Consider the following 22,204-nt stretch of genomic DNA (forward strand, 5'->3'; position numbering starts at 1 on the left):
AGCCATGGCCGAGCAGCCCCGCTCCCCTAGCGTTAACGCTCCGCCAGGACAGGCCCTAACGGCCACGCAAAGGCTGCTGGGAGAGGCGCGAGGGCGGTGCGCGCTCGAGGGATAAGAACGGCTCCAAGTACCCAGCCCCCTCCCCGCTCCGCCTCGTTCTAGGCCCCTGCCGGAAGTGAGGGAAGGAGGAGAAGGGGGGCGGGGCTGGGGCCGGGCGGCGCTCCGGTAGGGTCGGTCGCCGCCATTTTGTGAGCGGCGGGCTGCCGGAGCGCGCGGAAGTGGCGGACGGTGAGGCGGGAAGGGACGGGGCTCGCCCGGCTCCTCCCCTGCTGGGGCGGAGAGGCAGGGACTGAGCGCGGCTGAGCCGAGCCGAGCAGAGCCGGGCTGGTGGGGGCGGCGGGGCCGAGGCGAGCGCGGCCCAGCTATGTCGGCGTTCTCGGAGGCGGCGCTGGAGCGGAAGCTGTCGGAGCTGAGCAACTCGCAGCAGAGCGTGCAGACCCTGAGCCTGTGGCTCATCCACCACCGCAAGCACTCGGCGCTCATCGTCAACGTGTGGGAGCGGGAGCTGCGAAAAGGTGAGGCTGGTGCCGCCGCCGCCGGGCCTTTTCCCGCCCGCGGGTGACGGGTGGGGCCTTCCTCGGGGCGGCGGGTCTGGGGGAGGTGGTAGCTTGTGCAGCTGCGGTAGGTGTGCGGCTGCTGAGGGGAGTGATGGCAGGCCTGACGAGCCGGGGAGGGAGGGAAGGTGGGTGGGCCGGCCGGCCACGGCACCTGGGGAGAACGGAGCTACTGGGGCGAGTATGAAACCCTGGGTCTCGATTTCTTGATGGTTGTGGGCTGGGAGGTGCTTCTCTTCCTTCTTTTTTTCTCCACTCCCCTGGCTCCTCACTTCTCCCTCCCCCATTTCTTCATCGTCCCTTAGTGAAATGTCTCTGAGGAGGCTATTTTTTGTGTTTTCCTTCCCTCCTTTGTGTAAGGAGAGAGGAAAGTGGGAAAAGGGAAGGAAGGGGTCAAGTACAGGGTTTGATACTGGTAGTTACGTCTCATCCAAGACACTTTTTAGGCACTGTTTTTAATCATCTAGAACGATGGTTAGCTGTAATACTATTTGAGTTTCCTGACAGGATGGTTTTTTCTACTTATGCCAGCAAATATTCTTGTAGGGCAACTGAGAATGGGAGTACTCTGTGGAAGAGCAATTTAATGTGTCCAAAGTGTTTTTTACTTCCTGTTTTTGCCAGATGGCTAATACCGATGTTAGCATTAAAAGATGTGTGTTTCTTTAGCTGTATTGAGTATTTGATGTTGAGTGTGCTGACTTAGGTTTTTACATGTATTTCCTTTTAAAAGAAAAGAACTTGCAGCTATAGGCAGTGGTTCAGGGACTGTAAGGTAGAAATGGCATGTAAGGTTTATTTGACCTGATTGAAAAATAACTTGATCTTACGTTGTCTCATTTAAGAAAAAGAAAAATTACTTGCTAGAACTCTACCTTGTAGGAAATGTTACTGTCTTCCAGTTGTTTCCTTGGGAGCCCCATTAACATGTGGATCTTTTATGGGAAAAGTAGAAGGCTAGACTTACAAGTGGAGAGGAAAAGTAGCACTAAGCCATTAAAGGACCTATAAAAGAGAAACCACTCCCTTAGTTTTGCACAATGAAGAAGAATAGTCGACTTGCAGAAATTATGTGTAGTGGAATACAAGGAGTGCATGGCCGGGTCACAACTACCTCTTGATTAGGGGGCATAACTTCATAGCAAATGGATTGAACCACCACTTCCATACAGTATAGTATGTAAGTATGTTCCTATAAGCTGTAGGTTTTCACATGGCTGCTGTGTATTTGTTTAAAATATGCTTTTTGTGTGAAATATTATCTTTTGAACTTTCTAGCATGAGTTATATTCTTTTTTGTTGTTGCCTAAAGACATATTTGGTGGCATATTTTATCTTATGAAATAAACACATTTTCACTGTATGTTTGTGAGCTTTCACTATATGTTTGCAAGCTTGCTTTCTTGTTCTGGGAACAAATAAATGGATCTCTCATCTGCATCTGAAACGTTTCATGTTTCTGGGCCTTCTAAACAAACAACTTGAATGTTTGGTATTCTGAATAATATCAAAAAGGTATCTTAAACCAGTTGGCATACAGCTAGAGTTTTGGTTTCTTGTCTTAATTAATGTGCACAATACCAGTTCATAATAATCTATAATATTAATGGTCAGTCCTTAACTTTAGTATTAGAATAACTTTCCTGTTGTGCTGTTTGACTAATTGGAAAAATGAAATGTTTGAAACATGGGCTACATGTTTGAAGGTGGCATTGAGAGGCAAGGATAATGATTTTAAGAACTCATGGGAATGCTTTGCTTTTTCTCAGCTCTCAATGTCCAGCTTCCACTTTTAAGTCTGTTTTGAGGATGTAGCTCAGGAGCTGTGGATGAGCATAGCAGCTATAATTGGTTTTATCTTCTGTTGAAGTTCTTATCCAGCTTTTGCTGCTTCAAAGTAAGATTTATTTCTGGTGACCTCTTTTTGGAAGCCAACATTCAAGGGTCTGTGGAAAGCATGTGGTAGCCTACCTCCAGGAGGACTATGTTAGTTTCTTTCGAGATCCTGCACCTTTTTTTCTGGGCTTTTAGGTCTTATGTGAAGTGTTTCCTCTTTCGTATGTTTCTATACCACTTCATTTGAAGCTGACATAGTTAAGATAGGTGGGATGTATTTTAGTTTTCTATCTCTGATAATAGTACCTGAGCTTCATAAGTGCTAGCTTACATTTGCCCAGTACTGTCTTTTTGCTAATTGCAGCACTTAATTGTAAGACAGTCCCTAATCCCCAAGGGGTGGATTTAGTGGAAGATGAGAACGAAAACGAGTATGCTGTGGTGAAGTGACTTGCATAAAACATCACAAAGCAGAACACTGGCAATGAGGCCATAAATGGAGTAAGTTTAAGGCTCCTCACTTGCCACCATCCAAGCTGTAGAAACGTTATTTCTCTCCTACCTGAGAGGAAACTGATCTCTGTTTGGGGAATATGGACACAAAAATTACTGGCATTGCTGCTATTGCTAGCCACTAGTGTCCTGGAACTGAAAATCAAACCTTGCTTTCCTAAACTTTATTTCCTTTCACTGTATCCCTTTTTTATTATCACCCCTGTCTGCAGACCTTCCTTCCATCCTACTCCCTTTCACGCTCGTGGAACATTGTCTAACCAAGTTGAACACAATACAGTGTGATATTACGTTTTTCCTGGGTGCTTTCATTTTTGGTAAAAGATCCTTTGTGTCATATCAGCTTGCATGAGCCTTTCTGAAGATTTCTTTAATTATTAATGAAAACAAGTGCTAGGGTCTCAGTTCTTTTGTTACGAAATGCTTGGTCCTGATTCTTTTATTTTTAAAATAGTCTTGCCTATAGTCTTGGGGTAGAAATGAAGAGGCAGCTTTTCAAATGTGCATATAACTTAGGTAATACAAAATCTTAGTCCCTTTCTGTTTACTTGGATTCATTGGTAGTGTTCGGGTCCCATATTAGAGCATCTCTACAGATCATCAGTTCCATACACCCTCATCTACAGGTTTGCTGTTGAACTTTCATTGATTCTTTTGGTGAATTCTTGCATTTAGATGTAAACTTGGAGAATGGGCAAACCTTGCAGGTCTTTGTCATAACTTGGAGCAGTTATGTAACATTGGATTTGTCTTGCAGAACTCCAGTGTTGCTCAAGTTGTATCAAGACAGTTGGTGTAACTCTGATTACTGAAGGAATATGCATATATGCTTTTTCCCTAATAATAGCATACATTTTAAATGTAGTTCTTAAAATACTGGCATGTAGAATTCATAGAAGGAAAGGTAGTATAATGTATTCTAGAATAAACTGTATAGTGACAGTACTGATAACTCTGAACTGTCCAGACATTCCTAGTAACTGTCACAAATATTTAAGTAAAGGACGTCTTCTCATACAACCAGTAGTTTGATGAAATTATGGTAAGGATTTGGTTGTTGTATACTTCAAGAGACTGAGTGTAGAGACATTCTGTTTCATGACTGACCTCAAATATGTACTAATGAAAAATGTATGGATAACCGTGCCTCTAGAGTGGGTCTGTGTCAGAGCTGGTGCTCTACCTGGGGTATTAAGTATTTCTCATTCTGCGTCTGTGCAAAACCACTCGGGTGTCACTCCAGGTACTCCACATTTTAGTTTATGTAGTGGTGTTTTCACTTTCTTTTACTATGATTAGTGGAGAATAGATTCTGTAGTTCATTGATCTTTTGTTCCTTGATGAGTAAAATGAGAAAAGATTAATAGAATGCCTTTAACTTAAATAACAACTATAACGAAATAACAAAGATTTCTCCTGTTTTGACAGATAAGCAGAGGCCTACAATGACAACAGAACAGCTCCTTTTCCACTCTGGTGTTGGTTAAATGTCTTTAAATATTTCTGATGCTTTTTTGCTGACAGTATCTTGTGCTGTGCTAATGATGCAAATCCAGTAAAATTAATAATTAGTTTTGAAATAGAGGAGTTCTCTGATGGAAAGCTGGTGCTGGCACAAAGGAGACTGTGAGGATAGTATCACCCATTTAGGCTGCAGCCTGTGTTAGCACTGGCTTCTGCTGACCATGAGTCTGCATTCTTTTGGATTTCAAAGTTGATTTATGGAATAAATAATTTGGTGGGGCTACTCTTTCAGCACTTCATTTGTTGTAAATGTATTATTAACACAAGAATTTTATGCAGTTTGGATTTTTATTCTAGAAAGGTGTGGCTTTTTTCTTGGTATTTGTGATATGGCATGTTAATGATTGTTTCAAAGTAATGTTTGTGGATTACCTTGTGGTAATGTTGCCACAAAATGTAGTTATTTTACAGAGACCTTAGGAGTGGGGGTTAGGGAGAATTTTGTAAAGGCTTGAAAAGTGTGCTGAGGAAAGTGATCCTGCTTCAGCTAGACTTCAGATGTATGAAATATAACACTCAAAGTTAAATAGTTAATTACTTAGTAGTCACAAGTGTACTCAATATTTATTGAGTAGTACTAATTAATTAACTGTAATGTGAATACATCAGTCATTCACAAAATGCAACTGATGGGCCTGTTAAAACTATTTAGCTTTGTGTATCCATAAAGGCATTGATTTATAGTTGTGTTTTTTTTTAACTGAGGAGTGGGATTACACATAAAACTTTGTTGTCTAGGCCTGTAGCCACTGCATCGCTGCTGAGAAGACCCTTAGGACCCCCCTTGAAGAGGCTCTTCTGAGATGGAGGCTGTTCAGACTTATTTTTTGTTATTTGTGAATCAGTTATTTTGCTACCTCTTGCTCCCTGTTTTCAGGGTTCTCTGCAACTGTAGGGGTTTGTGTGTTTTGTTTTGAAATGAAAAATTTCAATTACACAGAATCACAATTCTGTAATTCAAAGCATCAGCCTTCAAGGGTGAATACTAAGTGCTTGTTCAGTAGGCTACATGTGATACTTGCTATACTGGGTTAAAATGTGTCCAGTTTAAAAGGGAAAAAATGAAATAAAATTGCTAAATGTTTGAGTTTGGTAATATGGGACTTTTTATTTCAAGCTCCAGTTAGTTGTCTGTAATATCTTCTTTTCCTGTGAACTCATTTTCTGTAAGCTTTTCCAGGTCTATCTCTGTCACACTAGGTATCCTAGTGATATTTTAATAGTTATCGTGTTGTATCTTTAAACCTAATTTCAGATTCAGGTATCTGTTTCCTCAGAGTCTGACATGGTATCTCATAGATTAGTCAGTCTCAGAAAGCAATGCTGAACACTGCCGTCTTCCCCCCTCCCTTAATCACGTGACCTCTGGTTTTGGCTGTTATCTGTCACCTCACCCGTGTCACACTGATCGTCTCTGCTGCAAAGCTTATCCAGGTTAGCAGAGCCATTGTGTATCGTCTTTTGACAGCTACAATTGTATAAGTACACCTGGGCTGCTACAGAGGGACATATTTTTAGCGCTTGACTCTGACAATTTACTGGGTGTGCCAATTTATTATACTTGAACTTTTTTTGTTATTTTGAGGTGTTGAAGTCATTCAGTGGTATAAATAGCAACTAATTTTGCTTATTTATGGCTGTTTGTCTACAACTTCTGCTCTTGGGACATTTTCTAGTGTTTGGGTCCTTACTCGTATAGCTGCTGGCATTGATGCAATACATTTTTTTGAAGTTAGTGGCTGTTGTGTCAGTTGCTCAATGCTGCAGAAAATTGGAAGGTAGAGGATTCTAGTAGGCAAATTGAGAAGGTCTAGCAACACTGAACCCAGATTTGAAAGCTGTACTACATCTGAATTACTCTGATATTCAGTCAACTACTTTGGAGCAGAACCACAGCCAAAAGTGGTGGACATATATTGCCTTGCAGATGTGAAATGGATTTCAGGAAACGAGTTCCTGATGTAAAGCAAGTATTTCCTATACTACTTAGTGTAGTTTTTCTGCCAAGAGGAAGAATCTTTCACTACTAGCAGTTGTAAGATTATTTTACTTAATGTTGGTATAGTGTCATTGGCTAATGTGATATACATGAGAGAATAAATAGGTTTTGTTTTATTTAAAAGAAATAAAACAATGGCTTACTGATTTCAGTGGTTAGTAGGTATTCTTGAGGAGGCCAGTAGGATACTTAAGACGGAGGTGCTTGTGGATACCTTCTTGCTTATCCGCACGAATCTTCTCATCTGTGCATAGAGGTTTGTAGATCAACCAACAGCAGGCAAGACTTCTGGTGAACATGAGTTGTTGAGTCAAGTTAGAGAAACGTTATTTGCTGCATATACGATTTACAAAAATACGATATACAGGAGCAACAGATTAGCAATGTAAGAATCTTTCACTTGAAATAGTCACATTTGGATTGTGTAATCCAACCTGACTAGTTGACTCTCTAATATTAGTCTTGAAAGAATGCAGTGTGTACAAATCTACATTCATTTGTTGCTGTACCACGCATGTCTTGGTATCTTACCTGTGCCTGTCTGTCTTTCATCATTCTGGTTCTAAATGCTTAATTTTGGTGTCTTTTTTTCCTATCCTAAAATTGTTGTTGCTGTTGATTCCTATCTATCTTGGCATTGTACCGGCCAGGCAATGAAAGGAATTGGTTTGTTTCATGTGTTCAGGTGATACACTGTATGTTCAAGACATACTAAATGCAGTGGGAAGCTTCTGCAGAGTAATTATGTTGGAATGGTTTCCTTGGTTTGTGACCAACTTTCTCTCATCCCTATGGTAATGCAGTGCTGATGGCCTCTTTCCCAGCAGTGGCTGTATACTGTGTTCCCTTTTCTGCTAGCCTCCAAACTCAAAGTCAAGATACTTGGACCCTCAAACCTTGAAAACACACTTTGTGGGAAATGTCATTCCCCTCCAAAACGGAAACACAGCAGTTCTCAAACCTTGGTAAAATTCCTCAGGAGAATCAGGTGACTGTGCAATGCTGAACACTTAGTTTAACTTTTTCATAACAGAAGGTTAATGAATTTTAAGATTAAGTGCTCTTTGTACAACATGCTTTCTATGGATGTTTGAATCTGTCTTTGAATTGTCCTTTCTGGTGGTAGCCTCTCAAGTGACTTTTTACAGATACGCTTTCAGTCATGTTACCAAAGACGCTGCACTTCATCAGCTTGCATTAAAACTCAGGTTAGTTCTCAGTGTGAAGGCTCAGTGATCTTGCACTCAAGTTTCAGTGCTGCTTGACTGAAAAAAGAGAGGTTGGGTCTTGTAATAAAAATCTCAAAGGCTTGTCAGATGTTTACAAAGAGGTCATGTAACTTCTCATGCAAAGGTATGAAGCATGCTATGACACAGGAAGTGTCCCAGGGAATTTGGGAGAAGTGCTGACACATACACAGCTGCATGTATGTAGGCTAATGTAATTCAAAAGCAATTGAGCCAAGTCTGTATTTAAATCCATATGAGAGAACTTTAGTAAAAAAGCTGTTTAGTGCTGATAACATTTGTGAAGTTTTTAACCTACTGATGCTCTTCTCAAAACTTCTTGTTAAATGATATTTTCATTCAAGGTCAGTTAGCATAGCAGAGCTGGCCTGTAGAAGGTTAAAGCCTGATGTAGCACTTTCAGATGGGTCAATAGTCTATGCACTTGTAGTGGGATGTAAGTGAAATCCCTTATGTGCCTGTGTGTTTCTCTGTAGTTTCTTCCCATGTGTTTAAGACGGCAAGTATCTTTCAGGTCTAGGGAAGAGGTGTAGAACAGAATGAAACTAACAGGCATGTTTCTAGCAATCTTCATGGGAGCTCAATTTCCAATGCCAGGAGGTAAATCTGCAGAAAACAAATATGGGTGATTATGCTGGCTTTGATTGCCAGAGTTAACCTCATTGAAAATAACATGCCTACTGCCTTCCAAGGTAGAATACTAGAGTTTCTTGCACAAAAGTGGTGGCTCTTCAGTGTTCTCTAAGTGTTCAGAGTTCTCTAAGTATTCTGGACTCAAGCATACAATATCAGGGCATCTATATTGGATTGTTAGAGAACCAGGAATACCCAGACCAGGCTAACAAGTATGCATTCCTAAGAGGTGTAGCTTCCCAAAAACTAATGCTTGATAATGAGGATGCTAAGTCTCTCCAGCATAGATGCCTGATTATGCTAGTTGCAGGTGAAATACCGTGCATACCTGCAGAGTATTAATTGGCATTTAATTATGTCAGGTAGACTTTTGGGACAGAATTAGTTTCAGTTGCAAGGTGCCAATCCCATTTAGTCTCATTGTGGGTGCTTTAAGATAATCTGCTTAATATGGTCCTTATACCAGCCAACACCATTGACCTCTTCAGAATCCAGCACTTCAGGGAGCTGCTTTGGTGGGTAAATGGTAAATCTAACTGAAACAAGCAGAAGAGTTATGTGAACACCGCACAGAGCTTCTGAAAAGGTGACTCAGTCCAGCATGGATGCTTTCTTAGCAGTTTTGTGTTTGCAAACCGTACTCTTAGTGTACCAGAGATACTGTGAGCTAGCTCCTACTTCTAACACTATACACTCTGGCAGTATGTGCTTTTCAGATCCTTCCTTAACCTAAGATTGTACCTTTATTCTTTCATTTTCTTCTGACAGTAAGAGTGCTTTTTACTAATAGCCTTGCCAAGCATTGAGGACACTTTTTTGTTTAAATAGTCTAATTGATCTTTGATCCATTTCGGTGTTCTGAGGTATATTAAAGCCCAGAGCTAAAAAGTTAGTGTTACTGCTACTGAAGATGCTTTAAGCAGATAATCTTTTTCAGAACAGACCTATCTGGTCTTGAATTTAATTTTGTATTTCAGATTTCAGTAGTTAATTTACAGTCATAGTGGCTTGGAGTTGAGAACCTCAGTTGCTAAAGGTTATGTTGCACTTTAGTCTTGTGTGTAAAGCAGAGAGGTAGTAGGCCAGTATGTAACTCCTGAAGATTTGTGAAGTGGAACGCTTTTTGACAGTAGGCATAATTTTTAGCTTTGGAATTTTGTGCGGAGCATTCTTACAGCAAGAAGAATTAAATTTTACTTCACAATATTCTTTGTGAACGTAAGGGCAGATTATTAGTTGAATTTCTAACTAAAGTTACAGATAGCTTTATAGTGTTTTGAAGATTTGTGTTCATTAAATGCAGCTTTGTGTCTGTTGAATTGTAGTAGAAAACTGAAAAGGTAATACTAGAGGAAATGAGATTGAACATGACTTCCTGGGTTTTAGCATGCTTTTTCCAAATACAGCATATTGATCTGTTTACTGTAGTGAACAGATGAAGTCTAAGCTTTGTGAGAATCAACATCACCTGACTTCATGGCACTGCGTACATCTCCTGTCTTTATACCAGCTCAGTTGATTTGGTTACTTGTTGGAAACAAGGAAGTTGAGGTCTGAAACAAATCAGTTACATCTCTGAGGATTAAAATAATAACCTTTTTTTTTTCCTGTGACATGGATAGATAAGAACCTATCCTGCATGCAGTTCAGAGGATGTAGCATGGGCAACAGTCTGCTTCGTTAGATTTTGAGCCCTAATTCTGGGCTCATCTAAGAAATGGGGAGGGCAGGCTCAGCTGTGGTAAACGCTGATTAATTTTGGTGCATCCATGAGACAAGATGTATTTTTGAGGATTCTCTCTTTGAATAATTCAGAGCTTTCTATGTGTCAGAACTATGATTTACCTGAAACATAGGTAGGAGATGTATTGCTATATTGTCAGTCTGTTTTTAATACAGAAATTAGGTAGTATAAGTCTATGAAGTCTGTGTTTTAGTTTAGTCAGATGTTGACCCAAATAGATGATCTCCTGGGTGTTTGCAGGTAGTGACTTAATTATTTGAAGCAGACTTTTAATAGAGCCACTTTGTGTCCAGCACTTCCAAACTAATTCTTTTTTACCACTTTTTATTTTGCCTTGTTTCTAAGATAGGTGCATTTTTACTTTCAATGCGGGTTTTTTTACCACTTAATCCACTTGTTGGGTATGTCTGTCCAAGAGGATGGAAAAAATTCAGTACTTAAAGGAAAAATCCTTCAGAGGAGTCTTTCTACAATGCAAAACTTATTCTCAAAAACATTTCCTTAGAATAGAAGCATATCAACATTGAATTTTCTGTTTGTATGTGAGGATGGTGGCTCTGCATGTTTGGGAGGTTGGACAAAATCAAATCATATTGGGAACTAAGCATGAGTTGTAAGAAATCCTAGGTTGGCTGTAGCACAGTGCTGTTTTCCTCGAGAGGGCAGAAAAAACTTAAATCTTGTCTTTCAAGAGAAACCTCCTTTTAAACTTGGGGCATACATACTGAGTCTGTGTGTTGGTAATGGATATTGAAAGTTTTTCTGGTATTAAGACAAGGTTAGAAGTGTTACAAGAGTTGCAGCTCTGAGAAACCTGTAGGCTAATGAAGATCAGATGAAGTGTGATGGTAAATGAAAATACCTGAGTAGGAACACTTAAAACATGGAATAGATTTGCAGAAGTACTTTGTAAATTGGAAGCTTGGAATCTACTGCACTTTATTGGGAATGGGGTAAAATGCTTATGACGTTTGGAGAAAATATCCACCACAGCAGCCTGAAAGTGATTTTTGAAAATGTTTTCTTGATATTACAGCTGTAGACACATGAACGTTTTAATGATTAGGAGGTGAGGGAGGGAAGTATCACAGTAATATGGAGAGGTTCACTAAGGATTGACTGTTTGGTTTGCTCAAATCAAAGAATGAGGGTTGGTCATATTAAACTGAATGAAATTCAAACTGAAAGGAGGAGGTTCTTCCCATGAATGATTGTGGATCTCTGAAGCTCCTTGTCAGAGGACTTCATCGGTGTAAGAAACTTATGCAGGCTAAAAGGGAAGCTGAAGTATGTGGAAGAAATACATGAAGGCTACCAAGCAGACAAATCACATCAGGCTCAGGAAGATACCTGAAAATAGTTGGCGCCTGAAGAATATTTTTGGAATATCATGGGTTTTTTCTGTTTATTTTTTGAGATGGGGCTAGAGGGATGTTGTGTCATTATGAAGGAGGAAGAATCTGAGGAAGGAGTTACAGCAGGAGAGAAGAATCAATGAGTCACCAAAGTCTTCACATTTTTAAATAAAAAATCAGAGTGAAATGTAAGCAGTGATTAGAGTAGGAAAAGCACATGTGATTTGCTTTTTCTGTGTTTAGTATAAATGTGGATAAATAGGTATTAGTTGGAGAAACTAAAATTTCTAATTGTTCTTGTTTATTGCTCTTCATTAGCAAAACCAAATAGGAAGCTGACATTCCTGTACTTGGCCAATGATGTCATACAGAACAGCAAAAGGAAAGGACCAGAATTTACGAAAGACTTTGCTCCAGTAATAGTGGAGGCTTTTAAGCATGTTTCAAGGTACAGTAAATTTCTGTGCAGTGTCCTTCATCATACTGTATTTGAGGGGGATTGAGAAAAGTCCTCAGTTCATCTCTTCTGACACAGCTAGTCCTTATGTGCTATTTCTGTACTTGAAGTCTTGTTAATTTATTCAATGTTCTTTTGATCTTGGATAGTCTTAATTCTGTTGGATGAAGTTACATAGTAAATTCATCTGCATTGAGTCCCTTTTGCCTTAGAAAGCTGCTAGCTATGCCTTAATTTAAGACTTGCTTTCAGTCTGTGTTTATATGCTACAGCAGTTTGATATGTTTCATTAGTAGTGTTGCATGATTTGTTCTTTCCCAGCAGCCATTCATCTCATTGCATGAGGATGCCAAATACGGAATTATTTTCACGTGGTACACAGCTGTTGAAGCAACACAAACCTATTTGCAGTGTTTGCATAATAGGCTTAGCGACCTACAGATTTATGGGTTGAGCAACAAGCAGAAAGAGAATTGGGTGTTTGCTTTTCTTTATGTGCTTGCTAAGACATCTTGAATTGGTCTTTGCTTTATTTTCTTTAAAATGTGATTTTATTATTTTTTGAGATTATTGGACTTCTGATACTTTGATATTAATAAAGTATGCCAAGGTCCTTCTGTGAAAGATAATCATACGGCAGTGCTGTCCTTTTACCTAGTGCTGATTTTTCCTTTTTTTTTTTTCTTGTAACAGTGAAACGGATGAGAGTTGTAAGAAACACCTTGGCCGAGTGCTCTCTATCTGGGAAGAAAGGTCTGTTTATGAAAATGATGTATTAGAACAACTTAGGCAAGCTTTGTGTAAGTATTTTGTGTGTGTACAAGGATTCAGTTTCTCGGTTGAAATATTATTTCTCTGACTCCTCTGTTTGTTTTCATTTAGATGGAGACAGAAAGGTGAGGAAACGCACATATGAACAGATAAAAGTTGATGAAAATAACTGTTCGCCTCGAAGTTCTCCCACTGACCCTCCACAGGTAAAAGCATGTGTATAAAATTCTGCATTTGCATATGGTTTCATGTAGAATTTTTCAATTAGTCTTGTTTTTGAATGGTTTCTGTCTGTCTTTTTTTAATGAGGTACTGTTTCTGGGCAAGGGTGACTACACCTGAAACTTTCCTTCATGGTCCTGTAGGTTACATGTGGACCTAAGAAGTTGAGTGCGCTGTAACTTTAGTCAGTTTGACACTAAACCAAAGTGTATGAACTATATATCCAGCTTTGTCCACATCAGGATTTCAGCATTGGTTTCTACAATGTTTTAGTTTCTCATTTTGTTTCCAGGGTCGTAACCAGTAACACATGTATTAGAATAAGATTGTTATTGGTTTATGAGTAAAATATTTTTTCAATGTTGCAATTGTGATGGTTGGGAAAAGTTTTTTATCTATCTTGCATTGTTATGGCTTTTATAATTCTTCTGTTACGGTACTGCCCTGACTCAGAAGGCTTTTTGTTACAGCAAGGAATGACTGTTCTAAAATAATCACAATTTAGTATGTTTCTCTGTAGCAGATACTGGGCTTCTATGAACATCAGCCCTTCTTCCAAAAGAAGTGCACTGATCTAGTCTGATGCGGTAGTGAAGCAAAACTACAAGAAAAATAATTTCAAAAAAGTATAGTAAAATGAAAGGTACTGTAAAATAATCGCCACTGTCAAAAGATTTATAAGTAGTCTATACCAAGCATTTAAATGAAAAATCTATTTTAGGAAGGTGACCTTTAAAACTAGGAACACTGCGATATTGCTCTTAGAATTAATGGCTTAGTTTTGTTTTATTTTCAGTCTGAGAGGGGATAGAATGTTGCTATAATGCTGATATCATAAATGCTTTTAAAATTACCATCAAATTGATTTTATAAGCTTGTTGCGAAATACTGTTTTGTACCAGGATCTGTTTATTTAAACTAGTTCTCAATCTTGCATGCTTTTTTCAGACCACAGATCTCATTAGAGCATTACAAGAACTAGAAAACGCTGCCTCTGGGGATGCAGCAGTTCATCAGAGAATAGCTTCTTTGCCTATAGAGGTCCAAGATGTGTCCCTGTTAGACAGAATAACAGGTGAGGGTTGGGGATCCAGTAACTGAAATGCTGTTCTAAGAATTTCACTGTATATAATGAAATCATGCTTTACTTGTTTTTCTCTGCTTCCTTTTTAGATAAGGAATCTGGAGAGCAACTTTCCAAAATGGTAGATGATGCATGTATGTTGCTGGCGGATTACAATGGCAGGTTGGCAGCTGAGATAGATGATAGAAAACAGCTAACTCGAATGTTGTCGGACTTTCTCCGATGTCAAAAAGAATTCCTTGCAGAGAAAGAACATAAGCTGGAAGTGCGTAATGTTTTGTTTTAGTCCATTCTTCACTAAAGCTTGTTCTTGCAAATGTTTTTAGTTTGCCTAAACAAATTTTCTCTCCAAGGGTAAATAGTTAATTGCCACTATTGGGTCTTTGCTTCCAGCAAATTTTTTTTTTTTTGGTTCTAGAGTTCTAAATCTGTTAAACCAGTTCAACATTAGGTCATGTTACAACTGTAATCACTTCAGTGTTTTTCTTTCTGTCTTCATTATATGTACAGATTTAGTTTTAGTAGTGCAGATAGAAATTCTTATCCTGAGTGGTACAAACTTTTTCATTCATTGTTACAAGTCTTACTTATGTGTTACGCTTTAATAGCCTTTTTGTGAATAGAATGATCTTTCTGGTTGTTGTAGGTTTGTGAAGCCACTTAAAGGATGAGTTTAATCACTGATTTCAGCACAACTTTTTAAGCTGACTGAAGCATCTATTAAACACAATAAAATGTAGTTTTAGGTTCTACAGCCTCTCACACAGCTGGTTAGAAGTATTTGTAGCACTAGCACCATTAGGACAGGACAAATTAATAAAAGAAGGATGCAGAGTGAATGGCTCATTATGAGCAAATGATCCCCTAAATTATTCCATTCTTCACTATTCCCAGTCATCTGTTTTCCTTTCGTACCACATAATACTGTCAGACCTCCTGTTGAACATTCCACGTATCCTAAATAGGTACATAATTTCATGTGCATTGCTTCCCAGATCCCTTGTCTCAGCTTTGAGCCTTAACTCGGGTATTACAGTAATAGAACGGAAGCTGCATCCTTTTGCAATGGGAGATAATAGAAGAGTTGCAGTGCCCTGTAACTGCAACATATGCATGTAGTCCTTATGTGGTGCACAAATTAATTGCTCTTCAGGTTTCATATCATACAGGCCTGTCAAGAACATTTTCTTCATTCTGTGGTTTCTTTACCCTTTTATAACTTCATAACTTGAGCTCAGATTCTGTGGTGTCTTTGTTCAGGAAAACGCTTTTCACAATGTATCTGAAGTGATCATTCAGATCAGACTACTCTTATTTCCTGACTTCCTTCTTTTCCTCTATGCCTCACAGAAAAGTATTTGATGAATGTTCTTCCTATCAACTTCACTGTGTTTATCCTGTGGGAAGACTATCAACCAACTTCACAAGAGATAGATGGTGTGCATGGTAGTGCTGATTGCAGTAGCAACTGATCCAGCTGCACAATGGAATCTGGAAGATTAAAGAACTGGAAGCCTTAAGCTTTTAATCACCTTCCCTGCCTTCCCTCTAGCTGGGTGTGATGTGTTTGAAGGACAGGTTCCCACAGTACCAGCATGGGACTGATTGTTTTGAGGCACTCACTTATAGATCATTACCAGCAATTAGACCCTGTTGAGGTATAGTAGACCACTGGGAATAGTGTATTGCTCAAAACACAGTGACTTAGTTCTTCAGACAGATCTATACTTCTGTAAAAACAAAAGAGCTCAATCAATAAGAAATTATGAATGGTGTGCAGCTGTGAACAGGGACCACTCTTGTTGGTTGTTTTCAACAAATACAAAACAGTTTAATTTCCCGGTATTACTGGATCAAAGAGTTCATAGCTGTAAGTGAAAGCAATTGCTTATTCCTAGGCTGTCGTGGTCCTTAAAACTGGGTTTCTTGGTTGAATTATTTAAACTGTTAAATTCTAATACAGCACGCTTCCAGTTTTAGACTGGTTTCAGAGGTCTGTTTTCAGAAAGCAGGAGCCATTCTTCAGTATCTGTAGCAGTCTGTTTTGAACAAATGAAGTCCTAGGATGTTGAGGTGTAATGTAAGAATGGTTTTAGGCTGATCAATGTGGTATAAATGCAGGTTACTAATAAAGAACTGCGAGCTAACGTGGTGTCAACCTAAGGTACTAAGAAAGAGCCGTGAGCCAAGAGATTGTAAAGAATGAGAACCTTAAAGTCAAGCTTCTGAACTTGGCTTAAGATGAGTGAAGTGACTTCATGCTCACTACCAGTAGTGCCTTTTGGTTTGGGAAGTGCAGGCTGATAAATGCTCAGAAGTTTTGAAACCTAAGATCAGGATGTCTTCATGATACTGTCTATAGGGCCAGGTGACTTAGTTTCTCTGTGTTTTTTTTTATTTTATTTTTAAGCAATGGCTATCTTCTGATGTAAATACCAAATACCTGTAGCCAGATGCATTTATTTTCTGAAGCAAGGACTCTGTTTTTACAGTCTTTAGAAATACCATACCTCATTTGAAATAGCACTGGGAACAGGCCTGTCACCTAATTCTTTGAGAATGTTTTTCCTGAGCTGTCTGTCCCTAGGCTTTGCTGCTCACATTTAGTTTCTGGTGAAATTAATTTGTTCTAGGTAAGCTTGTTTCCTTTGTTAGACTTCTGGCTGTTGACTTTTTTTTTTTTTGGAGTATAACATGATCTCTGGGTTGTAACATAACAAATCTTCATTTCTTTCTGAATAAGTATCATCCATCTGTGAGTATATTGCTGAGATCCTACCGTATTGCTTTGTCAAACACCCAGGTATGGTAAGAAACAAGTGTTTGTATTTTAGTGGAATCTAGAAACGTTACCTACTGTTGACCTGGTTTAACAGTATTAGAATTTGAATTCCCAGTGAATTCTTGCTAACGTTAAACTTTAGATGGGAGCTTTAGACCTAAATTTGCAGATCTTTTATCTTCTGAAGAAAATTTACAGGTAAGTAACTTTGACAACCCAATCTTTCCATGAGTTTTTTTAAAGATAAGAGTTTCTCTAATAGTTATTTCTAAACAGTAATGCATGATTCCCATCAAAATCAAGGTAATGTATACATTAGATCTTGACAGGAAATTTTGACAACAGATTAATAATATGAGCTATCTTGTCTGCATCAAAAGCTAACTTTACTGCTTAGTAGGTGATTTTCGTAAGTCTGCTCTGGGTAAGTAGTGTCATCTTTAACTCTTAAATTGTTTTCTTTAACATCTGTCTAGCTTCTGTTGCAGGTGGTGGACATGGACCTATCTTCTAATGATGTCACCATCCATTAGTACACACATCCTGCTAAAAATAAATTTAAGAATCAAAATCTTGTATTGTCTGTTGTTTTTGAAAACTGAAGAGGAGAAATTCTGTAACTACTCATACCAAACCTCTGCTATTTTCATCTGTATTCTCACAAGTGTTACTGAGTTTATGCCTGAGGTGGATAAGTATTTATCCAGTGTCATTACTATTTCTTGAAGATTAAAACTTTCACATGGTTATTCCTAAAACTCACAAGTCCTTTCGGTTAAATAATTTGAAATTCCAAATGCAGAAGTTTGGGTGTCACTTGCATTGAAGCTGCCATTACCAAAAGGAAAGAGCTGTAAAAACACTACTTTTTTCAGACTTCCGCATTTGAACTCACACTCTAGTTCTTGGGTTTACATGAACATCAGAAATGAAAGTGATGGATGTAGAACTCTTCTTTCACAAGCACAATAAAGAACTTTCACTTTATTAACGTACATCTGTTTTACATTTTATGTAGGTAACAGGGAAATATGTTATAATTGCTCTTATACCCCTTTAAAGCCCCCCTCAAATTTAGGGTTGTCCTAATGAGCATTTTCCCCTTCACTTTGTAAGTTTTAAAGTAGTATAAGCATCTAAGATTCAGTGTACTGTAGCTGTCTCTGAAAACTTGCAAGGGATTTGTAGGTAGATGTGATTCTATCTGATGGAGAAAAATGGAGCTTTTTCAGAAAGGTTTTTGTAGGAACCCTTTTTTTTTCCCAGAACTTTGAGGACTAATATAATTTCCTGTTTTCTACTGCTTTGGCTGACTCCTCCCTCTCTGCTTCCTCATTGTGTCCCCCTCCTACCTGTCCCGTAGTTTTTTTGAACAGAAATGTTGGTTGATCTCACTGAAGGCTGATAAAAAGAGCTTTTTATGTTATGCTGAAACAGAGAATTAGGTATACATAAGTTAGTATCCAGGTGCTCTCATCTCCTTGTGGTAAAGACTGTGGAGACATTCTAGAATTAATGTGATCTTAAAGATAACAGGGATGACATGAACAAGGGAAGTACTTGGTTTACTGTTTTGGTTTTTTTTTTTTCATATTGTGGAAAAGGCAAAAGCAAAGCAATCTCATTGATTACAGAGTAAATAGACTCTTACTAAATTTCAAATAAAGGCTTTGATATCTTTATAATAATCTTACCTGACTTATTAATGAGTGTGAGCAAGGGATCATATGACCTTTTTCTAGAAAACAAAGACAGCCGCCTTGCCTTCATTTTGATGTTATGGAAAAACACGGCATCGCTACACTTAGTGTATACTGGATGACCGAGTTTCTTACATGGTGTTTCTGTCGATTTACCACTTTAAATTGGGGAACATTCTTGCCACTAAATCCAAATTTTTATGAAGGAAATGTTACTCCGCGATGCCTGCTGTGGATTAGCAGCTTGCATTTAATTAAGACACTTTTGTTGATGATGTTGCTGTGTTGCATTCCTTATTTTCTACAACTGTATAAACAATATTTGTATCCTTACACTCACACATCTGGTTATAATTTTTTTTGGCTCCTTAGCCTGTTGAGAGAATATTATATGTTCAATGCACTTTTACTTCGTGTTTGAGCTTTATAGCTCAGTATAGCTTCACTTGTCTTCCTAAAGGGTTTAATTGTGTCATGGGATTTTACGGCTAAACAGCAAGCAGTTAGTCATCCTAGTCTGTAACTCTGGAGTCAAAGGCTTTTTTTTTTTTTTTGGTTCAGTTCCAGCTTAATGATTTCAAATGCAGACAAAAATGGTAGGCAAAGAATTTAGTGATGGCAGTGGTATAACAGGCCTCTTGTGTTTAGATTTTGTTTCTCAGTGCAAGACTGGATTGATACTATTGTCTGCAGTTTCCCTCCATCATGGCCTTTGTGTTATCACAAGGTGTAGTGCTTTCCTTGCTGTTTTTTTTGTGTGTGTGGTTTTTTTTCCTTACACTTACCTACTACCTTTGTATGCCCGCCTCTTTCTTTGAGTGCCAGGTGAACTTACAGTAATAGATTTGGTCATGCTTCATACTTCTAAGCCCGCTTAAAATAACTGGGATTAACTTCTTCATAACCTTGCAGCTAAGTAGCTAAAGTATTTTGCTGAGCTTTGGTTGCAGTCGAGGAACATTGATTTATAGCATGAATCCTACACTGCATTTTGTTACAGGGTGGAGTTTGCAGCATTGTAGGTGATCTACGACTCCCTATATGTGGCAGTGCCACAGTGATTCAGGTTAGTCCTGAATTAGGCACGAGTTGTGCTATACCTTTCATGAAGTGCAATGGTTACAGAACTGGTAGCTGGGAAATATAAGGAAGAGGGCAATAAGGTTCATCCATACTCATCAGGAGGTTTGAGTATTTAAGAGCTTCTCATACAGGCTGGGCAGCAGAAGACCCTGTAAGCAGTGGTACCAAACAGACCATGTTGACTGGTCTCTTCACATTACGAACCATTGCATTCTTTTTTCTTCAAGATTACAGCTTCAGAAATTGAAGCTGAGTTGACGGTGCTTCCAGTTCGGGGTAGCATATGACTTCTGAAAGAGGTGTTAGAATTGATCCAAATATTCCTGGACTGAGGGAGCGTGACTTGGGCTCTCTTTATAATAAAAAAGGGAGCAGACCCTTTGCCAGAATTTCTTACTACTTTGGTGGGCCAATTTCAAGTGACTTTCACTATTTTTCAGAGAAATGTATGTAGTTCTTAATCAGGAGTGAAATGTAGGCTAAGGATCTCTAATGGATGGATTCTCTTCCTTCTGGTTCTCCCCGTCCTGCCCTGTATGAAATGGAATAGGATTCAGAAACAGGTCCCTGTGCTTAGAGATTTGTGTAGATTGGTTTGAAGCCCTTTCTCATAGTTTGGCTTTGAATGACCGTTTGAGATGCTTTGCGTAATGTCGATGCTTTATTGATCTTAATGTTGAGTTGCACAGTGCAAGTCCTTTAGTGAATATAGTCACTGGGGATTTTCTGTTTCTTTTTCTTTCTTTTTTTTTTCCTTAAGAAAAATAACAAAACCTACACTCCCCCTCCCAAAGAAAAGAAAGAAGAAAAAAAAACAAAAAACAAACAAAAAAACCCCCTCAGAACACAAACATGAAACAAAAACACCAAACCCAGCCAGACTTCAGTAAGCTCATTAATTTGGATTATCTGCCTGAAGATGACTGAGGAGAATTAAGCAATAACTGCAATACTGCAATACTTATCTTTTAAGGGTTATTACATTAGAAGTTAAGGAATGTGAGGGAACATTTAAAATGAGACACAGCTTGCATCTCTTACCTGCAATAGAAGTATACTTGCTCATCATGCTTACAGGTTGCTAACCTATCTTTTAAATCTAGTCGTTCTTTGTTTCCGTGAGCATTTTTTCAGTACCAAAAAGTGATGGGAGATACAGTTCTATGGGTTAAGTTACTTAGAGGTAGTTTGCTGGACACTTTAGTGGAGAGTGGCAGCCCTTTCGTCAAACACAGCAAAGTCAAGTGGTCATTGCATTTTGTTCCTTTGTGATGTACCCGTTTTATGAGAATAATGCTTATTTGCTCCATTTCTTAGAAGAAGCTAATAACCTCTCTGTACTTGACCAATAAATACCCCTTTTTTTTTATATTATGACTTAACAACTGCAGCCTCAGATACCACGGTACATAGTTTCTCAATCTTTACCTGAAAGAGCGTTAGACTTCAGAGCAACGGGAATACTTTAAGACTCCCACTTTCTAAATTGAATTACCAGATACTTGAGTATAAATCCTGGCTTTTCTAACAGATCAGGCGGGTTGTAGGTTTTACTTTGCTCATCATTGTAAAGTAAGGATAACCTTTTGCTTCAGTTCATCATGTTTTAAAGCATTGCTTGTCACATTGAAGATGGCCCATTTTTGAAACAGGGTAATGAAAATATTGCAACTTTCCTATTTATAAAACTTTTTACCAATTTCACCCTTATTATTTGTGAAGAGTGGGGTTTTTTTAACCTTCACTCTGCAGCTTACCTGTTCCTTTTTATTTGGAAAGAAGGAAAAACAAAAAGGAAAGGAAATACAAGATGGCAGGTACTTTAATACTCTTGAGGTACCTTTTGAATTCCATGTTATAAAAACACTGAGAGAAGATACTGGTTTTATCTAGGTAGGACTTGCTGTTCATGGGTATTAGACAGAATATTCTGGGCTGTTGCAAGCCAAAAACTTGATACAGTTAACCAAAATGAATGGATCTATTTGTGTCATCCTCAGAAGAACGAGTTTTGCAGGTATGTAATGGATTCGGTTTTTGTGCAAACAAGCATCTGAGAGGATGGGAAATTGAAGATGGAATAATCAGTACTTTAGAACTTATTGTTAAGTTTTTGAAGAACAGCTGTAGATTGGCAAGTGACTTGGGTACTTTCTGCAGCAGATGTTCCTATTGCTTTGATCAGATGTTTGCTGAAGAAAAAAAAAAAGCACAACTGGATGTAAGAAATACTGAACTGGAGCACCTGTTTATGTCAGTAGTAGAAATGTAATTTTTCAAGTTAAGACTGCACCTTTGCTACAAGCTTAGTTTCCCACAGTAATATTGTTGCTGTTCGGACTTTTTAAATTCTGATGTTTCTGCCGCTAGACCTGTTAAATTTTAAGAAGACTTTTTTTTAATCATTATTGTGAATACAAAGTCGGACGCACTGTAAACCCTGCTTGTATGTCCCTGCTGCAACTAGAAACTTGCCTTTGAAATTGTTATTTGTTGAAGCAACTGTAAACTCTAAATAGGAACATAAGACTACACTGGAGTAAGAGGCAGTTGTGTTGGGGAAAACTCAATGCAAAAATGAAACTACACAAACTAGACATGGGGCTTTCTCACTCAGTTTGAGTTACAAAGGAAATGTTT

The 22,204-nt window shown here is 38.6% G+C and overlaps 1 protein-coding gene across 3 annotated transcripts in view; it reads left to right on the forward strand.

Annotated features, from left to right (window-relative positions):
* The first annotated feature begins 203 nt into the window (after positions 1 to 203).
* The window catches only part of RPRD1A (regulation of nuclear pre-mRNA domain containing 1A), a 45,780-nt gene continuing 23,779 nt past the window's right edge, over positions 204 to 22,204 (forward strand). Inside the window, exons 1-7 of one of the 3 annotated variants that reach the window (XM_063326262.1) lie at positions 204 to 575; positions 11,784 to 11,913; positions 12,616 to 12,722; positions 12,805 to 12,899; positions 13,864 to 13,990; positions 14,089 to 14,264; positions 17,258 to 17,852. In XM_063326262.1, the coding sequence (XP_063182332.1) occupies positions 425 to 575; positions 11,784 to 11,913; positions 12,616 to 12,722; positions 12,805 to 12,899; positions 13,864 to 13,990; positions 14,089 to 14,264; positions 17,258 to 17,314 (843 nt within the window). In that variant the 5' untranslated portion in view covers positions 204 to 424 and the 3' untranslated portion in view covers positions 17,315 to 17,852. Of the gene's footprint in view, positions 576 to 11,783; positions 11,914 to 12,615; positions 12,723 to 12,804; positions 12,900 to 13,863; positions 13,991 to 14,088; positions 14,265 to 17,257; positions 17,853 to 22,204 lie in introns of those variants that run through there. The other 2 variants (XM_063326263.1, XM_063326261.1) reach the window with 2 other exon arrangements.

This window comes from Chroicocephalus ridibundus, chromosome 2 (genome assembly GCF_963924245.1).
Source record: "Chroicocephalus ridibundus chromosome 2, bChrRid1.1, whole genome shotgun sequence".
In the NCBI taxonomy this organism is placed as follows: Eukaryota; Metazoa; Chordata; class Aves; order Charadriiformes; family Laridae; genus Chroicocephalus; species Chroicocephalus ridibundus.